Raw genomic sequence first — 22,913 nt, 5'->3', positions numbered from 1 at the left:
TTTAATTGAAGGCTGACTGGGAAAGGTTTTGCAATGTTATGTGAGTTACAGCTGACAGTATAAAGGAAAGCTATTATATAAATAATAAAAAATAAAGAGCATTGTTAGTTAATGTGCGTTTCCTACAAACTACAGCTCATCAGAGTGGGTTTTCGTTATAAATTAGATATGTCATACGATTAAATATGTACAAACACAACCTTGAGAATCTATGTATGTATAACTATCTTCACATAATAGAATTAAATTCATTTTTAATGAACTTTCATTTTGAACAGCTGGTCGTTGGTGCTTTTATGTTGAAAGTTGTGATACAGTAATGGTCTTATTTTGAAAGGGTACAGGAAGTGTTGGTCCAGCCCTCCCGTCTCCGGTAGACCGCAGACCCTCCTGCAGCTTCTCGAAGCTGTTCTCTCCGACACCACATTTGGGGGTCCGGGCTCCTCGCACCACACCCTCTTGTTTCCGGGGATATTTGTTTTCTGCTGTCGACCTCCGACGGAACCGTGTGTCGCTGCTTCAGTGGGCGGATAAAGCGGAGGAGGCGTCCGGGCCTGGCTGCCGCTGCTGCTGCCGCTACCGCTGCCGCTCGCTGCTGCTGCCGCTGCCGCCGCCGCCGCCTGCTCAGAGTCCAGACGACGGAATTTCGCATTTTCAGGTAAATTCGCTCAAATGTCTTTTCTGTCCGATAATGGACTCTGTGGCGTTACATTTACATTTCGTTCGGCCGCTGAGAGGTGTGTAGAAACACGGAGGAAACGGAGCTGCAGAATAATCCAGAGAGACTGCATCTGAATATCACATTTTACATATAAATATCAGACATTTTACATATATATATATATATATATATATATATATATATATGTGTGTGTGTGTGTGTATATATATATATATATATATATATATATATATATATATATTAGTATTTTGGTTTGTTAACGTAACGTATTGGCAGCACCCCCCCCCCCCCCCCCCCCCTCCCCCCCTCACACACACACACACACACTCATATTTTAGAGGTATATATCAGAAAGTTGAGACAGACTGCTCAAATATAATTTGAGTGCCAATTCAAAATCTAATTCTAAGAGCCAGAAAATCCTTCCTGCATTATTGGTATGATTTCAGTTAACACCAATAGGCCTAATCCAGGCATGTCATTGTATCTATCACTGCAGACATGATAATATTAATATTCTTCATCATTAATCTCTATTAAACGACCAGACTACTTATTCATATGTGTATGGTAAATCCGACACAACTGGAATGCACCATCCTGGAAACAGCGAGATATTCAGTGAAACTGTTGTTTGATAAACTGTTGTCTGAACTCCTAAAAAGTTATAAAAGATTTAAGATTAATAATAAAATACAGACTTTAAATTCAGTGTGTACAGGACAGTTGTCGATCATGTTAGCCTCATTAGTAACATCTTAGCCTCATATTATCCTCATATTGGGCTCTTATTAGTTTCCTATTGGCCTCATATTAGTAACATCTTAGCCTCATATCCTCATATTAACCTCTTATTAGCTTCATATTAGCCTCATATTATCCTCATATTATTCTCATATTAGCTTCATATTGGCCTCATAAAGCCTCTTAGTAGCCTCATATTAGCCTCATATTAGTAACATATTAGCCTCATATTAGTAACATATTAGCCTCATATTGGCCTCATATAGCCTCTTATAAGCTTTACATTGGCCTCATATAGCCTCTTATTAGCCTCATATTGGCCTCTTATTAGGCTCATCTTAGCCTCATTTTATCCTCATATTGGCCTCATATAGCCTCTTATTAGCTTCATATTAGCCTCATATTAGTAACATATTAGCCTCATATTGGCCTCTTATAGCCTCTCATTAGCTTCATATTAGCCTCATATTAGTAACATATTATCCTCATATTGGCCTCATATAGCCTCTTATTAGCTTCATATTAGCCTCATATTAGCCTCATATTGGCCTCATATAGCCTCTTATTAGCTTCATATTAGCCTCATATTAGTAACATATTAGCCTCATATTGGCCTCTTATTAGCTTTATATTGGCCTCATATAGCCTCTTATTAGCTTCATATTGGCCTCATATAGCCTCTTATTAGCCTCATAGTAGCCTCATATTAGTAACATATTAGCCTCATATTAGCTTCATATCGTGTCTGTATGAATTAACTGCAGGTTATATCGACCACCTATCAGCCGTTTCTCTAGCCAGCCGCTTTTCCACTTCCTGTTTGACCTGGATTTACTTCCACTGTCCTTCCTCTGGAACAACTCGTCGTGCCTCACACTGACAGCACTGTAACATCAGCAAACGCATTTCACTTACTTCCATTCCTGTCTCTTTGTCACTATAATAATTTAGCACTGGACTTCCATGAAGTTTAAGAAATAAATAAAGGCTTTCTGCTCGAAATGTTGCCCCAACAACAAGTTTCAAACCAATCACTGACATGTCGTGTGTGTGTGTGTGTGTGTGTGTGTGTGTGTGTGTGTGTGTGTGTGTGTGTGTGTGTGTGTGTGTGTGTGTGTGTGTGTGTGTGTTGACCCACATTCAGATCTAGGCTGTTGGCTGTGAGATTTCACCCACAGAGGACAAAGTAGGCCATATAGCAGCGCTCATGTTGACCGGTCTCTGCATTATGTGGCACACAGCAGCAGTGTTCTGTGAATATGTGCTCACACACACCCACACGCTCACTCACGCACACATACTCTCACACACGTGTGTGACATGTCAGTGATTGGTTTGAAACTTGTTGTTGGGGCAACATTTCGAGCAGAAAGCCTTTATTTATTTCTTAAACTTCATGGAAGTCCAGTGCTAAATTATTATAGTGACAAAGAGACAGGAATGGAAATAAGTGAAATGCGTTTGCTGATGTTACAGTGCTGTCAGTGTGAGGCACACCGGGGAAATGCCCTGTACCGCACTGTCCTGTACTGTCTCGTACTGTACTGTCCTCTACTGTCTTGTCCCGTACTGTCCTGTACTGTCCTGTACTGTCCCGTCCCGCACTGTCTCGTGCTGTCCTGTACTGTCTCGTCCCTTACTGTCCTGTACTGTCCCGTCCCGTACTGTCTCGTGCTGTCCTGTACTATCCCGTACTGTCCTGTAATGTCCTATACTGTCCCGTACTGTCCTGTAATGTCCCGTAATGTCCTGTAATGTCCTGTACCGTACTGTGTCGTTTATATAACTGTTATTGATCAGAGAGGTGTGTGTGTGTGTGTGTGCGTGTGTGCGTGTGCGTGTGCGTGTGCGTGCACGCTATATCAGTGTGTTTTATATCATTTTGTTTGTGTACTTTGTGTATGCCTGTATGAAAGTGTGTGTGTTGGAATGTGTTTCAGTGAATGGATGGTGTGTATGAAAGCATGGCCTATGTACACACTCTCATACACTCACACTCGAATGTTTCACTTTGATGTTTTCTTTTGTTTTTAAAATGGGCTCAATAACACCATGAGAAACGACATGCTAGTGGCATTACGTGATTTCTTTCTGGTTCAGTCCTGGTCTGGTTCCATTATTCAACACTTTACCTTCACTTTTAACCTTAACTGGCTTCTTAAAGAAGTACAGCACAGAACAAAATGGCCTGATGTTGTTCAAATATTTTCACTTTAAGATGGGACTGAACAATTTAAGGAAAACATATAATTACAATTTGTCTGATTTGGATTGCATTTGCAAACAAACTCCAGGCCTGTGTTAGTGGTCTGCATAATATCTATAAAAAAGAATTCTCAATACAAGCCTGTAAAGTAGATTGAATGTGCAAACTATCCCATAAACACACAGCAAAGTGTCCCCGTGTTCTGCTTCTCCGTACATCCCGTCCTACACAACTCTCACCATCAGCCCGCTTCTCGAATAACAATGAAATTATTATGTGCAGTAGAATTTGGTTGATTTTACAGGCAAATGTAGTTTTTTCAAGGATGTTTATTTGGCTCTTATTGGGTTTGAACTTGAGCTGTGGGATTTCAAGATGGACTGTGTCGCTGTGTTCCCACTTCCTCCTCTTAGTCTCAGTATAAAAGTGAGTTTACTTTTTAATCTCTATTTTTCACTCTTTCTTCCCGCGGGTTAATAATTGCCTCACAGACAGGCGTATCTGCAATCAGTACCACCAAACACAATCGAAAGTTCAATCACTAACAAAGAGAGAAACGTCTGTCTTTGTTGCTTCTTAACTTGGCCATTTGAAATTAATTCTAACTGAAATGTTGCTGTAATGGCCGGAGGTTTCCCATATTCCTCTGAGGTTTTATATTTCTCAAGCTCTTCACCGTAGTAAGCATCTTATTCATCGTTATGTGAGAAGTCAGATCAATTCAAGGTGAGTGTCGCTTGGTAAATTTGCACACCCTAATAACTGTTTCATCAGATTAACACTCCCACATGTGCAGCGATGGCTCAATAGACTGAGGGCCAATCACACCTTCCTCGTTAGGTCCGTACCTTCGGGCTTTTCAGTTTGAGCTGAACAGGTGTGAAATCTCCCCCGACCTTGGTCCGACGCGGTGCGTATCAATCTGAACCATAGTTTGGTTTGTTTCTGGTATGGCATTTTGTTTTGGATGGATCTGACTTTCGAACCAATTACAGGAAGTTGTGGTACACTATCGTCATGTCCAAAGTGAAGCTTAGCTGGTTTGGGGAACAGCTCTGTTCATAATGCGTGTGTGGTGGATAAAGACAAGAGGGGGGGGACGGACAGTGGCTGTTACGTTGTCAGGTGGTAGATAATGGACAGTGTAGGTTTCAGCTTGTCTCTGAGTAAACACTGTATCTCCTCAAGACCCAAGTAAAGTTACGACGTCTACGTGACTATATATATATATATATATATATATATATATATATATATATACTACAAACTGGGTGATGATGACAGATATATATATATATATATATATATATATATATATATATATATGTATATGTATATGTATATGTATATGTGTGTATATATATATTAATATAAATAACTCATTGAGTGCACTCGTATAATCGCAATGTGAAACCAAAAATTAATAATCAAATGTATACAACATAACAAAAACCTCAGTGAAGTGGGTCCACAATAAAATAATACTATTTCCTTTAAGACGTATTTTTGATGAGAGGTTAAAAGCGAAATTGTGTTACATTAAGGTTAAAAGCGTGTTGCTAATACAGAAGAAGTTTTATGATAAAAAAGACCCAGTGCGAGTCAACGTGGGTGGGTGGCAGAAGCCTTAATAAATGCTTCTACTGGATAAAGTAGCTTCCATATAGATGATCCATAACTAATTGACAACAAACCAAAAGGGAAGCAATACATTGTAAACTGTTGTTACGTGTTTATTACTTTGTCTTTCTACAACAGTAATACATTAACAATTCTTTTTTAAACTGACCTGTTTGTTAATGAGTCTTTATGAAGAATCCATGATGACTACATCTTCGGCGACCAAACTCCTTTTCTTTTGATTCCACTTCTGCCTCTCTTGTAGTAACGGCAGCTATTCCCGAACCCATCGCTTCCAAAACAGATCCGAGATGTATTGAACTTGCCTCCAGCAACGTTTTGCATGTCAGATGGCTCAAACAATCCAGGTGGCGGAGATGGTTTTCCTTTCAATAGAAGATGATTTGGTGTAATGGGTTCCAAATCATTTAGATCGTCAGACAGCTTGGTGATCGGTTTGTGTTCTGTTGGGTTTTCTTCTGTGTCCAGCGTGCTGGCTTCAACGGGGAAGTCAGGATTCTCTGTGGAGGTTTGGAGGATGGTAACTCCAGCGAGATACCCGTTTCTCATTTTTGTTTCTTCATCGGGAGAACCACTTCGCCGACATCCGATTTGGCCGTCTGTGACTCGATTTCTGTCGCAGCGCATATTCCTGTCTGATCCATTATCAGAGCTTGTTCCACAGATGTTATGCCTGCGCATCAAGTTGCTTACAGAGATCCTATTTACCACCACAGAAGACAACTCCATGTCAACATTACTGCCATTTCCATTTAAGGGACCATTGATGACCCATCCCAACACTGTTCTTATAGCGTATGGGCCATCTCCACAGCTGTTGACAATTTCCCAAGGTTCCAATATCTTGGGAGCATTGTCATGTCAACGTTTGCCTTTATGCTGGGGATATGAAGTTCAAATGATTCCACCTTTTCACATCTATAGCAGTAGCAATGTTGTCTGTAGTGACTGGCATTTGCTTCTGAGTGAGGACCTCTGGGAGAGGATAAAAGTTATTTTCTTCAAGACCAGATACCTCCATCCCAAATAAGGAGTAAGCTGGAACAACTTTTTTCTGTCCCATAGTTTTCAGAAGAAAATTAGTTATTTTTCTTGTGATATTCAACTTCTGCATGAGATCTTCTGAGCAGAATGTAGCCGAACTTCCAGGATCCAAAAATGCATAGGTCAGAATAACCTCACTTCCCTTAGTGGATTTGACCTGCACTGCAATAATTGCTAGGATACAGCGACCCTTTCCGGCCCCTGTACGCCCACATGGCTGAGCGGACGTTTGTGATTGAGTTCCTTGTGGCTCGATTGTTGGTTCTGACTCCACATAAGGTTTCTTTATATGGAGCACAGTGGAATGATGTTGTTGACAAACTTCACATTTCAAGCGTTCATTACAGTCCCGACTTATGTGTCCAATACACAAGCATCCAAAACAGATTCCTTTCTCCTTTTTAGGAAGTGAATCTTGTCTCTGTGCTTATTTTCTTTGAATTGTTGGCATTTGTCCAAAAGGTGAGTGCGGGAACAGCAATGACATAATGAGCATTCCTGTGGCTTTGAACCATTTGTTGTTTTCCTTCCAACATAATTCATTGGTGTTACTGTCGTTGCAAAACTACTTCCCTTCACTCTGTTATTTGACTTTGGCTGGAACTTGTTGGAAGGCTTTGCACAAACTCTATTTTGTGATACATCTTCAATGTTTCCAAAGATCGGGTCAGAAAGGACTCGTATATGCTTCTCAAGGAATTCAACCACATCAATGAAATGAGCCATGTTATTGGAGGCTTCCATAATGTTATGAGCTATGGTTCTCCGTCGTTCCCTGAGTTTGTATGGTAATTTGGAAACTACCATTCTCATATTGGACGGTATATCCAATTCCTGCATGTAATGAAGCTCTTCCATTACATTTCCACATCCGCGCAGGAATAAAGCATAGGTTTGTAGGGCTTTAACATCTTCAGCCTTTGTTATTATTGGCCACGCTAAGCCTTCCCTATATATGCAGTGGCGATCTTATACTCATTTCCAAAATGTTCTTGTAAAATACTTTTTGCCACGTTCCGGCGCCATGTGCTGGCAGTTACGAACCAATTCCTGTGGCTGTCCTCTTGTGAATTGTTCCAAGTAGTACAAGCAGTCGGCTTTGCTTGTTTTGCTCTCCACTCCTTGTTCAAATGCTTTTATGAAAGCTTTATATTGAAATGGATCTCCATCAAATATAGGAATGTCTCTGGCTGGCAGAGACTGTAAGCATTGCTGGTGAACAAGTTCAGCTGTTATCTCATTCTGCTTGTGCATGATAGTGACAAGATCTCCAGATGGAGTTTGATCAGGTTGATGACTATTTTCATGTTTCATCATGTGTGATGTTCTCCAATGCTGTTGATCATGTGTATCAGCATCTTGCTAAAATGCACTTGAAACTTGCCTTCCAGCTTGCTTTGGTCCCACGTCCATTTCTGTCAGTTTTCTCTGTGGAGATGACCAATCCTTTTCCTGTGTTTTCACTACTTCATGATTATACTCCTTTGCCAGGGGGTTAAGAGTGTTGAATGATGGCAGTTTCCCCCTTTCCCTTTCAAAATAAGAGGTCATGCCATTTGTTGGTGCATGAGAAGAACGTTGTCCATCTGAACCCTGCAAAATTGCCAATTTAGCAGTGGATGCAGCTAGCTCAGTTTCCAACTCAAGTCGTTCTTTTTTCCTTTTTATTTGCTGCTCCTGTTCCTCCAGTGAATGCTACTCATTTAAAGCTGCCATACGAGCAACAAGTGCAGCCTTTTCTGCTGCTGCTTTAATTTGTGCAGAGGAAGTTGTACTTGATTTATTGCTGATGTAACTTCTGTTTACAGTCATCTGGATTGATATCATCAGGATTATACACAGTGCCTTCATTTTGAGACATCCACACTTTAGTATTGGCAATAAATTCATCATTGAACATCATTTTAGCCTTGAACCATGTTTCATGTCTTTCTTTTTCCTCCTGTGGCAATGAATCCATTATAGTGTCATGCATATACCTTATTTCATCACACAATTCAATGTAACAATCAAGAGCATTTTGTACATCAGAATGTTTACCATTTTGCATTAAACCTTGTATACATTTTCTTGAATTGCTAGCATTGTTTATCTTAGCTTTTCCTTAGCAGAAAGTTTGACCATGTTGCTGTGCTCCTCTCGGCGTCCTGTAGACTTTACGCCAGATGCGCTCCACAGATGCAGCTTGTGAAACGGTCCCAACCTAGCGCCCGTCTGGTCCGTAATTCTTGCGTTAATCCTTCAAACGTGAAGAACTCACTTCCAGTCTCCAAAACAAGGCAAAGTGTTTAACTTAATTGTCACTTTCACAACGAGGCAGAGTTTGTGACTTAATTGTAGAGGCTAAGCCAATGCTTTAAGCCACTGGGTTTCCGCTTTGTTGCTCTAGTTGACGCACTTGTTGTCATGCCTGCTGAATAAAGATTCCGATTCCAAACGTTTGCAATTGAACATTCAGTCCGTTTATTTCTTTTTCTATCAGCAAACATACCATGACATTTAGACACACCATAGGTTAGCCTGGGGGAGCAAACGCTACCTCCGCCAACTGGTGTATGTCTCCGTGTATGTCTGTGTGTGTGTGTGTGTGTGTGTGTGTGCGTGTGCGTGTGCGTGTGTGGTTAAAAACTGTTAACCTTCCGGCGGAACACACTGTCAACAAACATTGGTTTCTACTTATAGTAGGAGCGCTAATTGGCTCCTACACATACTGTGGACGGTTGGTGAGGTAGAATCCAGCTGATGAGCTGATGAGGTGATGATCCCGAGCACTCCAGCTTGTTCCCCAGCAGCCTGGGTTGAGTGGTGTTGGAGGCACTGGAGAAATCAAAGAACATGATTCTCACAGTGCCCCCAGCCTTCTCCAGGTGAGAGAGGGATCTCTTCATCAGGTAGATGACAGCGTCATCCACCCCGATGCCAGGTTAGTAGGCGAACTGAAGTGGGTCTATTGATGGTCTCACAAGGGGTCGAAGATAGCCAAGGACCACACAAGATGTTTTCCACAGTTGTGGTACCCTCCCTTGCTTCAGGCTCAGCCGTGTCTACTATAGTAGGCTAGAGCTGAGCCCGGTTACATGTATCTGTCAACATCACTGGGTCCTTGGTTTGGACTACACATATTTGACTTTACCAAGAGAAAGCCCAAACATGAAGAGAATACAAGTCTACATCTCCATATCTCTGGGAAGCACAAAATGCCATGAGCACATGTAGACACATGCAGTAAACAGCCATCCCTCATGAATGTTGCAGTGAGGCGAGAAATAGAAAACAGGCTCCATATGTTTCTTGGTTGTCCGCTGCAAGTAAAAAGAAACCATTGGCTGGTCCTTGGTGCGCGATATGGTCTGTAGTCAGGATGTGCATTGTGATTCTCAAAATAGCCAAACAGATTTGAGACACTATGTTTTGGAAATAAGTTAATGAGCAGGGTCCACAATAACCTCACACGCAGTGAGATACTGAAATTCAGATATGAATTCAATGAACTTTTGCTCCCGGCTGGTAACGGCCTAAAAGATTTCAAGAGACAATTTTATTAATATTTACTGTCCGTCGAAACAGTAAATATGAAGCTACCACCAGAAGATGAATGTCTTACAATAACACAAAGCCTGGAAACGAGCGCGTTATGTGCCACACTACTTCTTGGCCAGGCACAGTAACTTCCTGTCTTGTCGTCACCATGATGTTATTATTGTGTGTGATGGACAAACATAGAGACCATGCAATTACAATTTATTCTTTCAGTTTTCATGAGCTCCACCAAAGCTTTGTGCATCCCAGCACCTGAAGTAGGCACAAATGTTTTATTTTTGCAGTGTTGCAGCCCAGGCCACTGTTGGGTGGAGTTAACAAGCGCACCTCAGGGAGTGAACACCTGTTTCCAAAGGCCCCGGGGTCCCTGTGTTCAGGGGAGTGGCGGGGCGTGAGAAAGAGCAATAAAACAGACGGAGGAGGAGGAGAGGTCCTGTTGGCCCCTTGTGTTGATTGTGGGCGTCTGAGGACATTTTAAAGCTGCGGTTGGCAACTGTGGATGAACCCAAAGGCAGCAAGAGGTCATTGTTTGTTTTTTTCCCATGCTGCTTTTCAAATTAAAAGCATTGAAAGTTGCCAGTATTTGGCTGAATATCCTCCATTCATAGGCTTTTTTTTAGAGGGACAAAGAGACATTTCTGCACTGAACACTTTGACAATTCAATTAATAAAACCACAAGATGTCCAAGATCGTTTTACATGTGGCATTATTTATACAAAAATATATTTAATTGTCTTTGCATAAGCATAGTGTGTGTGTGTGTCGGCTGAGTTCCCTGTATGTTTTGTGGTCTCACTCTGTCATGTGGCATGACAGCAACAGAATAATAGTGCGCCATGTGCTCTATTTACATTTGTTTATTTGTGTGTGTGTGAGTGCGTCTATTCATCTGGAAGACACTGCAGCCTTTATAACTAAAAATATAGTTTTCCCCCAGCTCGCCCTTCCTCTCCTTAATCTTTATCTTCATTCTTTCCATCTCACCCATTAAACCCTGAGATCTGTGTTCTTCTCCTTGTTGTTGTTTATATCTGTCCTTGGACGATGATCGGTACTGTTTTGAAACGTTTGGTGATTTACCAGCTCACCAAACTGAGATATTATTTACCAGAGATATTGATTCCATGAAACTGATATATACAGATTCAACAAGTTTGTATAGGAAACTTAAAATATATTATTTTGTTTCTATATCATCTGTTTTCTGCTGTTTATATGAATTTTGGTGTGGCCTGTGGTGGCAGCTGGCCAAGCAAGGTAACCCGTTGACCTTTGCCCCAGCCTTCCATGGGGCAAATTCAATTTCAAATTCCCAAACCATCTCAACTGGAGTCTTTCAATGCGAAGAAGCAGCAGTTGTCCTCCATCACCCTCTGGATGTCCGGCTCTTCCTCCTTTCTCTCGCTTTTATCTGTGTTCTCATTTGTTTCAGGTGATGGTTGAAACAAGTGGTAAATAGAGAGCTGACGTCACACCTATCTGCCTCTCCTTCGCATACTCTCTTACTGCTTCAACCATAAGACCCTGATATACCTAAACCTTTCACTCCCAACTCAATTCATAATTTTCTGGAAACTACCATGGCCTCAGACTTGTACTTTTGTGAAAGAACCGTGAAGATAAAGCAAATAATAAAACAATTGAAGAACAACAGCATTTGAAATGCAGTTTTTACACATTGGAAAACAAGGTTGTGGTTACTGTTGCATGACTGATGTTTATTGATGTAGAGTAAACAGTTTGCAGACCGTTTAGATTTGCAGCTGCTACAGTAGACAGGATTGTTCTTCATTTCCAATGATTGTACAATCCCTCATCATGCTGAAGCATCAAAGTCAGCAACACAATCAGACATGTGGATGATTCGGGTGTCTATTGTTGACCAATAAGACTCAAACTTCCCTCACTTTAGTCTCACTTCTGTGTTTCAAATGGAAACTCATCAAACACTTTTCACTTGTTCCTCTCTCTTTATCTCTTTATCACCCAAAGGATTTTCTTTTGTAATTTCCTATTAATATTAACAGTGTAGAGTTTTGTGCTCTTACAGACACACAGGCTTATTTCAGCTCACCCCCACTGGCTCAGTCATGCTGAAGCTTTTTTAGTTTCTCTCAAGCCAAACAAAGGGTCTTTCAGTGCAACGGGCAGCAGCACTGACGCTCTCTGTGTGTGTGCTCATCGCTGCACAGACACATGCTTGTGACTGGACCCGGCAGGGTTCAACTGAAATGGGTGCTTGAAGACTGATCTTCAAGCACCCAAAGTGCTAATAGTTTGGATATGAGTCTGAAGATATTTTGTGTTGATGTTGTATTATTTGGGGTGAAAAAGCCTCTGAAAAACACTCACAGGACATGGGAAATTCAGGAAATATTTATTCACCTATTGGATTGAGGAATGTCTGTTTTGTTACATACAGTGGATATAAAAAGTCTACACACCCTTATGAAATTGCAGGTTTTTGAAACATGAAGACAGAAATAACAACAGCGTAAATTTCAGACTTGTTCCATCTTTAATGTGATCTTCCAACAAACAAAAATCTGTGTTGGGTAAAGACCTTGAGAGAGACTGATGCAGAAAGAAGGAGAGATGCTGCTGCCTAAATGCATTTCCTCCACTCACCCGGAGTGCTCATTCATCACACACACACACACACACACACACACACACACACACACACACACACACGTATGGGGCGTTAACTCAGCGACACAATGAGCAGGGACTGGCTTGAGGCAGACTGAGCAAGGTGTTTCCTGTGAGCTAAACAACTGCTGCGTCAACACAAACTACACGTGTGTGTGTGCCAACTGATTAGCCTCTCCTTCAATTGGTACATTTTTCCTTGTATAAATGTGTGAATGTGTGTGTAAGTGAAAACAGCTGTATTCAAGTCTGTGATATATTCCTGTGCAGTGAATCGATACTGGATTACAGCAGTTTAACGTTAGTCATGAGTTTAGATATGTTGGATTGTACAGAGGCTTCCTGAATCCCCCATTTCTGCAGCCTAATTGTGTGTGTGTGTGTGTGTGTGTGTGTGTGTGTGTGTGTGTGTGTGTGTGTGTGTGTGTGTGTGTGTGTGTGTGTGTGTGTGTGTGTGTGTGTGTGTGTGTGTGTGTGTGTGTGTGTGTGTGTGTGTGTGTGTGTGTGTGTGTGTGTGTCACAGGCCGTCCTGCGATGGAGAAGATGAAGAGAATTAAGAAGCGTCTTTCGTTGACGCTGCGCTCCAGTCAGACCATCGATGAGTCTATGTCTGAACTGGCAGAGCAGATGACCATCGAGGACGGCGGCACCAAGGACAATGGTACAAATTCATCATATTGAGTTTTTGTACAAGTCTGTATGGGATTTAAAAATAAATCAATAACTCATTAATTCTGGTGAAAGGGACTCTGGTGTAAAACCTGAAGCTCATTTTTATTTTTACTCTCCAAGACCTTCTGAACTGTGCTGTGCTTTGTCCAGAAGAAAACACATCAAGTTTTAAAGGTTTGGGGACGTAAAATGTGGTTAAAATTGGTTTATACTGATCTGCTCCTTTTTTTTTTAAATACCTCATAGTTAAGCTACATCCTTCATCCTTTAAAATACATAAAAAGGGGTATAAAGCATCAGTGACACACACACACACACACACACACACACACACACACACACACACATAGAATAAATGCAGCAGTAGAAGAAGCTTCAGTTCCTGGCTCCAGCAGTAATAGAGGTCAAAGGTCAGAAATAATCATGTGGCTACATAATAATCACAAGCAGAGCAGAGGATGTTGTTTCCTACAGCAGCTGCAGAAGTTCAACCTGCCAAAGTCAATGACGGTGAACTTCTACACTGGAGTCCAACCTTACCTCCTCCACCATCTGGTACTGCTACAGCCAAGGACAAGGGCAGGCGGCGCGCTTTGTTCGCTCTGCTGATAAGGTGATCCAGAGGCGGGCAGGACCCAGAGGCGGTGACCCCTCCCACCCTGGACACACTGTTTGAACGGCTCCCCTCTGGCAGCAGGCTGTGCTCCATCAGGATCAAAACCTCACACCACAAAAACAGTTTCTTCCCGTTATTTTAAATTTGTATTTCTCTTATTTCTCTGTATCAGCTCTCCATTCTGTTAATACTACTGAGTTGTAGAGTTATGAGAAGATTGATACAGCTTTCATTTGTGTTTATGAGATATGAAGCAGCGGCTGGTTAGCGTAGCTTAGCTTAGCACACAGTCCCTAAAGCTGTTGTTACCTCTGGACAGAGCCTGGCTAGCTGTTTCCTCCTGCTTCCAGCCTTTGTGCTAAGCTAGCCTCCTGCTAATGTCGAAAGACATTTCAAGAACAGACACATAGCATTTGCCGAAAAGTACCAAGCTGGAGATGGGCGAAGAGAAGCGATTTCTGAACTTCTGCTGAAAGCGGAGCAGAGCAAATATTCTTTCAAGAAATGGATGAAATCTTCAAACTCATCTACTGCTGCTAGTTTTATGGCCGCTCAGGAGATAGTACAGCGTGGAAAGCCATTCACAGATGGAGAATACATGAAAGAAGCATTCTTAAAAATATCAGAGCATCTATTTTCGGACTTCAAAAATAAAGATGAAATTGTTCAGAAAATTAGAGATATGTCTCTCTCTGCAAAGACCGTCAAGGACAGGGCCATTAAAATGGCAACACACATCACCAAACAGCAAATTGAGGACATCAATTCATCTGAAGCATATTCAATCGCTTGTGATGAGTCAAGTGATGTAAATGATGTTGAACAGACAGCGCTGTTATGCAGGTATGTGAACTCTGATGTGGTGCAGGAAGAAATCATTGAGTTGATACCACTAAAAGAGTTTGGTGTTGTCCTAATAACAATATAATCTCAACAGTTTCCTTTGTATTTCATAAATGCAACAAATATAGTCTAACTATATATAGTATATACAACTTAAACTGTGTTATGAAATATGTGTTGCGGATTTGATTTTATTTGGTGGACGAGGTGGCAAAATGGCTCTTTTGATAGTAAAGGTTGCCGACCCCTGGACTAGCTGAACACATTTGTACCCTGTTTTGTTGAAGTACAGGTTTCATATATGAACAAATAACTCTTAAATTGAAATATGAGAAACGTATCATATTTACTGTAAGTTGCTGAAAAGGTTTTGAATCAAATCAAATGTATTTATATAGCCCAATATCACAAATGACACATTTGTCTCAGTGTGCTTTACAGACTGTACAGGATATGACACCCTCTGTCCTTAGACCCTCTGTCCTTAGACCCTCGCATCGCACAAGAAAAAACGTCCTAAAAAAAACCAACAATTAAAGGGGGAAAAATGGAAGAAACCTCAGGGAGAGCAACTGAGGAGGGATCCCTCTCCCAGGACGGACAGACGTGCAATAGATGTTGTGTGTACAAGATAAAAAACATAGTAAAAATACAACATTTGACAGAAATGATGTTGTGATCAAAAAAGAGAAAGTATGGAAGAATCCAGGATAATGTCAAAAAGGCTTCCTGGTGTCCAGCAGGACCAGGGCAGCAGGCGCAGCCACGATTCATGATCCTGACGTAAACTTGATCAGTGGGATGATGCCCCGGATGCTGAGTTAGTGACATACATTTACATAAATGCATACAGATAGAGAGGGAGAAGAAGAGAGAGAGGGAGGGAGGAGAGAGGAAGAGAAGGAGGAGATCAGGGAGGTGTCTCCCGGCAGTCTAAACCTATAGCAGCATAACTAGGGGCTGATCCAAGGCAAGCCTGAGCCAGCCCGAACTATAAGCTTTATCAAAAAGGAAAGTCTTCAGCCTGATCTTAAATGTGGAGAGGGTGTCTGCCTCTCGAACACAAACTGGAAGCTGGTTCCACTGGAGAGGAGCTTGATAGCTCAGTTGGTTTACAAGATACTATGAGATCTTTAAGATATGCTGGAGCCTGACCATTAATTGCTTTGTAAGTCAGGAGAAGGATTTTGTATTTTACCAGGAGCCAGTGCAGAGCAGCTAATACAGGAGTAATATGATCCCGTTTCCTAGTTCTTGTCAATACACGTGCCGCTGCATTTTGGATCAACTGAAGAGTCTTAAGCAACTTTTTGGGACAACCTGATAACAATGAGTTGTAGTAATCCAGCCTTGAAGTAACAAATGCATGGACTAGTTTTTCTGAATCATTTTGAGACAGGATGTGTCTTATTTTTGCAATGTTACGTAGATGAAAGAAGGCAGTCCTTGAGATTTGTATTATGTGGGAGTTAAAAGACAGATCCTGATCAAAGATAACGCCAAGATTCCTTACGGTGGTGCTGGAGGCCAAATTAATGCCATCCAGAGCTTCTATGTCATTAGAAAATGTCAAATAAAGTTATATAGGTTTTAACAAAGCTTGGCCACACAGCATGTGTTTGAAATGGAGAACACACTGCAATGGGTCGAAGAAGATGTAAGAGGAGATTTGGTTGATCTCTGATGTTGGTTATTGGTTCAGCAGACCAGAAATGATGAGAGATGTTTTGTTGTGTTTCAGAGCCCTTCATGAGGAACGGCCGCCCCCTCACCTCCCACAGCATGCACTCCTTCCTGCACCAGTACACTGGCCCCTTCAAGAAGCCACCACTCCGCCGGCCACACAGCGTCATTGGTGGCACCCTGGGCTCCTTCATGTCAATGCCACGCAACGGCAGTCGTCTGGGTGAGACACACACACACACACACACACACACACACACACACACACACACACACACAAAGGAAGTGAGGAGTGGAAGCGCAGATGGCATTCAGGAACAAACAGGAAACGTGTGACACACTTGTGACGTGAAGGGGGTTAGCCCTGAAGTGAGTCTCGATCACTCTTTACATTAAATGATTTCTAAATGATCAAAATTTTATTTCTTTATTCACAAATAGATTTTAAATATAGATATAATATTAGATATAATTTCCGAGTGGCAGACAAAAAAAAGTAATGTAATGTAAGACCCTGATTCAAGGCTGTCAAACGGTCTGGATGAAGACATCTGGAAGACAGCGAGCTAAAAATCAGAGCGGTGGGATTTCCTTTGTCTTGGAATAAGATGCATTTAATATTTTTTGTTATTACAAAAGTTTTTTAAGTTATAAGGTATTATGTAAATATTGTTTTTTTCATATTATGTATTTATTAGGCTGTGTGCAAGCTGCCCACAGGCCCTATAAGTGTCCAATGAAGGAGAGGGAAATGGAAAGAAAGCCAGAAAGGGGAAGTTGGTAATGTTTCTGAAGTTGGGCAAAGAGCATGAAAGTGAAAGACAAGTGACGGGAACACTCTCATTTTGTTTTCAAAGTGGAGCGAGAATGAGTTTTTTGCTGTTTTTTAGAGAGAAAGTAACGAGAAGATATCATAGTAAAGTTTTAATATCCTGGGTCCTCATTTATCAAAGCATGCGTAATACACATTATAAGTTTGTGGCTTGGTACAAACAAAACATTTTAATCTATCAAACATTCACTCATCTCTAAGCAGCAAATAATCTTCTACATCCATCTGGAAAATCACGTGTTTATCATGCTTCCTCATAAATAACGAAGCTTTGTGTCTTAGATATTGTGCATGAGAACCTGAAGATGGGCTCCGATGGGGAGAGCGACCAGGCGTCAGGAACGTCTTCAGACGAGGTGCAGTCTCCAACCGGCGTCTGTCTGAGGAACCGCATCCACCGGCGGATCTCCATGGAGGTGAGACACACTCACGCTACACGCTAACTGCAAAACGGTCGCCGGCGTTCCACCCTCGGCCTCATGGGAGATCTGACTCCCGTATTAAACTAGAAATTATGTTTTATCTTTCCAGTGCACTTTCTGCCCTCTTTAATAATAATAATAATAATAATAATAATAATAATAATAATAATAATAATACATTAGACTTGTATAGCGCTTTTCTAATAACTCAAAGACGCTTGACACAAAAATAAATATACAAACAAACAAGGAGGCTAAGCAGAAGAGACGGTCAGTGTCTGAAGGCCGTGTTGAACAGGTGAGTCTTAAGTGATAATTTGAATCTGGAGAGTGAGGAGGAGTCTCTGAGGGTTTGAGGCAGAGAGTTCCAGAGGGTGGAGCAGCGATGGAGAAGGTCCTGTACCCCCAGGACCTGAGCTTGGTCCAGATGGGGGGGACAGGAGGTTAGCAGCAGCAGAGCGGAGGTTAGCAGCAGCAGCAGAGCGGAGGTTAGCAGCAGCAGAGAGGAGGTTAGCAGCAGCAAGAGCGGAGGTTAGCAGCAGCAAGAGCGGAGGTTAGCAGCAGCAGAGCGGAGGCTGCGGGTGGGAGTGTGTCTGTGGAGGAGGTCAGTCAGGTAGGAGGGGGCCAGGTTATGGAGGCTTTGTAGGTCATGAGGAGGATCTTGTACTGGATTCTCTGGAGGATGGGGAGCCAGTGGAGCTTGTAGAGGACGGGGGTGATGTGGTCACGGGTCCGGGAGGGGGTGAGAAGACGGGCAGCGGTACATGTGTAGTATATTTAGTGGAGTGCTACTAAACAGTTGTTACTGAAGACTCTGTCCTCTCCTCTTTGTATTTTCATGATGTTCATGTCTTCCGGCTGCAGACATTTTTTATAACCAAACCTGTGTTGTTTATTTATGTTCAACCAGAACATAAAAAGCTTTTTAAATACTCACAGGCTCAGAGATGATAAATAGGCTTCGGTGGCCCACAGGATACACGAGACACAAAAACAGTGTACATGATACATACATACTAAACAGGATAAATGAAAAGAGCTCCTTATGATTATATGGGGACTTTAATACCTGCTGCTTTTCTGATTTCAGTGTGTTTGTACGACTGTTCGGAGACATTCTTGCTGTGAGCCGACATTAATTTCTCTGGCATCTGTTGCATTATTTCACACAAGCAAGAAAATGGAAATGGTGGAAAACTTGTTAAATTAAAATTTTCACATTACAACCTGGGGGATACTTTATTCTGAAAAGACCTCAGCCTGGAGGCCTCAAGCCCCCTGCTGGCAGATACACACACACACACACATACATACATACATACATACATACATACATACATACATACATACATATACATACATATACATATATATATATATATATATATATAGACACACACACACACACATATATATATATAGACACACACACACATTTTTGAGCACAAATCAGCGAGAAATCTAAGCAAGAATAAAAACAAATCCCAGATATATGTTTATTAATATTTCTATCTGATATTCTCAGTCGGTGTTCACTATTGATGTCTCATATCTTGGGCTGACCGCTCATATCTATTCTCGGAGCAACAGAAGAGCGATGGACTGACTGATCAGGGGAGTAAAAATAGAGCTTGTCTGTTTGAGTGCGCGCTTTTACGTTTGGCCTCTCCACAAATACCATCAAGTCCTGCGCTCCCCAGCAGCGCTTTGTCCTTTGTGACAATGCTGCACAGAGAAGATGTATCATGACAACTGACAGTTTAAATAAAAGCTCCAATTATGTAGAGCATATCGGAGATATTACACAGTGGCACTCTGTGCATCACAGAAAACTCTGATGTAAACTTTTGTCACCCGGGTTTAAAAATAATTGCATAAAGTGCTAAAAGAAAGGATGAGCTTTTTTAGGCTTTAAATATATATTTTTTTTACATAGGTGCAAATCTGTTTGTCCAAAGAAACAGACATCTGACAACAATTTCCATGCGCCTGTCATTGTTTTTCAATCCGATTAGCAACTTGAGACGCGAGAGGGGAGTTGAGAGATGATTAGGGCGTTTAATTAATCTCAAAACCTGCAGGCATGTAAACCAGGTACATGCACGTGATACAAGCGCACAGAACAGTATACGCAAGCGGGTGACCTTCCTCACAAGGACAGTATCTGCTGCGCATGTAACTTCTCATCACTCGCTTGCTGTCGAGTTGAGTTTGTAAACTTTGGATGCGGAGAAATGATGTTTCTGCTCTTGTGATTGGTCACTTTCAACACCAACGGTCTCCAGCCGGTTCTCTGATACACACACAACCATTCAAAAGTTTTAAATCAGAAATATGAAATGTTTAAATGTTTTTTTTTTTTGAGGTGCCTAGTTTTTGAGAACTATTTATATAGGCCTATTTATTTGAAATGTATATCTGTGTATATATAGAATGCACTTGTGTGAATATATATGTTCATACACCTGAATAAAGATGATTATGCAGGTGTGTGAATCAGCTTCGCTTCATATTCAGTTTCAGAAGTGAGCTTAACAGCGAGCGAGTGTTGACGAGTGGCGAGCGATACTGAGGGGCTCACGCTCGTCTCAGCCCCGTGCTGGCGGGACAACATTTGTGGTGCGGAGCAGAAATTCCCCCTCGCTGGATGGTTTTTATGTGCTTCTGAATACCAAAATCTTGTTCTGTTGCCTACAGATTCTGCATTCATATGTGGATATGATCTGTTTATAGATAGTACCACGACAGGAATGTCAAATCAAAAGCTACTTGCAACTCAAAACATTGAAAACGTTTTTTTTATGTGTTTGTTTTTAGGACCTCAACAAGCGCCTGTCGCTGCCCGCGGACATCCGAATTCCTGACGGTTACCTGGAGAAACTGCAGCTCAGCAGCCCGCCCTTCGACCAGCCGCTCAGTCGACGCTCCCGCAGAGCTTCGCTGGTCAGTGTCCGTGTGTGTGCAGAGGGGAAGGGGGTGTGACACCACCATGGATTAATCTGCAGTCACAAGTGCTCCACTCAGTGCTTGAGCCCATCAAACTAGATCACAATACTCCGCTGTGGTGTGATTAGGCAGCCATAGTGCAGACTGTGAAGTGTATATATATATCAGACGTTTGCAACAGTGACACATAAACTTTAAATGTTATTCTTAGTGCAAAATGGACACTTTTTTTGATTCTCTCTAAAGATCAGGATACAAAATGCTGCATTTCTTCCCCTTAAGTGCTGTAATGTATTGTTGTTCTCCATGTGGATAATTCTGTCCTGCCAGTCCTTAAAGAAGCTTACAATAGAAGAAGATAGTAGAACATGTTTCATTGATCAACAAAATAGGTTTTCATGAAATCAAAGACATTCTTGAAAAGTGCACAAACTAATACTAAAAATATGTATATCATGCATGTCACTGATTCTTAAGAATTTGGATAAAACAGGTTTAAAAAAAAAAAAAAAAAAAAAAAGATTTATTGTTAAGAAATCCAAACATATGTGTTTATAGAACAACAGTCTCAGCAATCGAGCAATATTTCTGGGCAACTTCCTGATTTTGTCATTTTTCATAAATGATGTGTTTTTCCTGTCATTGCTATCATGCAACTTTCATCATTAGCATTACATATACAAAATAATAATTGTGGACATAAAAAAATCACATTTTTGATTTCAAATAGACATTTACTTCAATACTTCAACTGCATTGGAGGAACATATTGTAGTCATATTCATTTAAAACAAAGAAAGTTCCATCTGACGGTGGTGACACAGACGTGACGGTGGTGACACAGACGTGACGGTGGTGACACAGACCTGACGGTGGTGACTGAGACCTGACGGTGGTGACACAGACCTGACGGTGGTGACTGAGACCTGACGGTGGTGACACAGACCTGACGGTGGTGACTGAGACCTGACGGTGGTGACTGAGACCTGACGGTGGTGACACAGACCTGACGGTGGTGACTGAGACCTGACGGTGGTGACTGAGACCTTACGGTGGTGACTGAGACCTGACGGTGGTGACACAGACCTGACGGTGGTGACTGAGACCTGACGGTGGTGACAGTGGCCTAATTACAACAAACTATTTGTTATGTACATGTTATCCTTCTGTAAACATTAACAATGGCGAACGGCAAGATAAAAACTAAAGTACAACTGCAATGTTTTAAGTATAAATAAGACAGAAAACCAGACTGTGGTGACAAAAACACACTTTTTGACATGTCATGCATGAGTTGTTTACAGGAGCCATCTTGTTTTCTCTTTGTTATTAGCTGCCTCTAACCTTTACTTTAATTATTTCTATACAAAGGAGACAGTGTTGACACATCATGGTTGTGACAGTAGCATCATCAATAAATATGTAACATTTCTTGAAAAAATACACTTACAGGAGGCTGAATGCTCTTGTAGCATTGAGCAGATGTGGAGGGTGGACAGCGAGTCCTCAGGAGAACAGTTGATCATGTGGTTGCTTGATTTTATTGCTTTTTTATAAATATCTGACGGTGTTGACAAAAACCTTAGACATATTTTGAGCAACCATAAAATAAAGTGAATATATTTGAACATTCCTTAGTGGGACATGTTTTATCCAAATTCTCAAGAATCAGTGATGTGTGTTCAGATTTCTGAGTTATGACTCAGAGAAGGATTGAGATTACTTTCTTCACTGTTTGAAAACATCTAATCTCATCGACTGTATTCAGCAGGTTTGGTGTCAGAAAGCACTCATACACAGAGAAGTCCTTCATGGAAGAGGCACCTGCATTATGTGTTGAGTTTAAATGAACGGGAATCTCATTCTGTTTGAATGAGCTTTATTCTAGTGTTGTCAAACAGTTAAACCACAGATTGAGCAGATAACAGAATACAAAGTGGGACTTGTCTTTTTAGTTTCCCTTAAACTTAATTCTAAATGTGTTCTCTGTCTTTTCCTCAGTCAGAGATTGGTTTTGGCAAATTGGAGACGTACATTAAGCTGGACAAACTTGGAGAGGTGAGGAATTCCTAAAATCCTATTAATGAAGAAAATCTGTTTCACAGCTTGTGATAATTCAGTAATATGTGTTGCATTCAGGGAACGTACGCCACAGTATTTAAAGGACGCAGTAAGCTGACGGACAACCTAGTGGCACTGAAGGAGATCCGGCTGGAGCACGAGGAGGGTGCGCCATGCACAGCCATCAGAGAGGGTAATCATCAGTTCAGTACCACATGAAGCATTGTTATGGAAGTAAAAACGTTGTCATATTTTTCCTTATAATGATCACAAACTGGAGGTCATATTTTCACTCATCCCACACAATTAATTTAAGCAAATCATGCAT

General features: G+C 41.4%; 1 protein-coding gene across 1 annotated transcript in view; it reads left to right on the top strand.

The window, feature by feature from the left end:
* Positions 1-349: 349 nt before the first annotated feature.
* The window catches only part of cdk17 (cyclin dependent kinase 17), a 30,919-nt gene continuing 8,355 nt past the window's right edge, over positions 350-22,913 (top strand). Inside the window, exons 1-7 of the mRNA XM_029461884.1 lie at positions 350-658; positions 13,034-13,171; positions 16,383-16,547; positions 17,439-17,572; positions 20,396-20,521; positions 22,526-22,582; positions 22,664-22,778. Coding sequence (XP_029317744.1) covers positions 13,045-13,171; positions 16,383-16,547; positions 17,439-17,572; positions 20,396-20,521; positions 22,526-22,582; positions 22,664-22,778 — 724 coding nt within the window. The 5' untranslated portion in view covers positions 350-658; positions 13,034-13,044. The remainder of the gene's footprint in view (positions 659-13,033; positions 13,172-16,382; positions 16,548-17,438; positions 17,573-20,395; positions 20,522-22,525; positions 22,583-22,663; positions 22,779-22,913) is intronic.

The sequence above is a fragment of the Cottoperca gobio genome, chromosome 23, assembly GCF_900634415.1.
Source record: "Cottoperca gobio chromosome 23, fCotGob3.1, whole genome shotgun sequence".
Lineage (NCBI taxonomy): Eukaryota > Metazoa > Chordata > Actinopteri > Perciformes > Bovichtidae > Cottoperca > Cottoperca gobio.
Note: the sequence above shows the minus strand (reverse complement) of the source record. Positions and strands in the feature narration are given on the sequence as shown.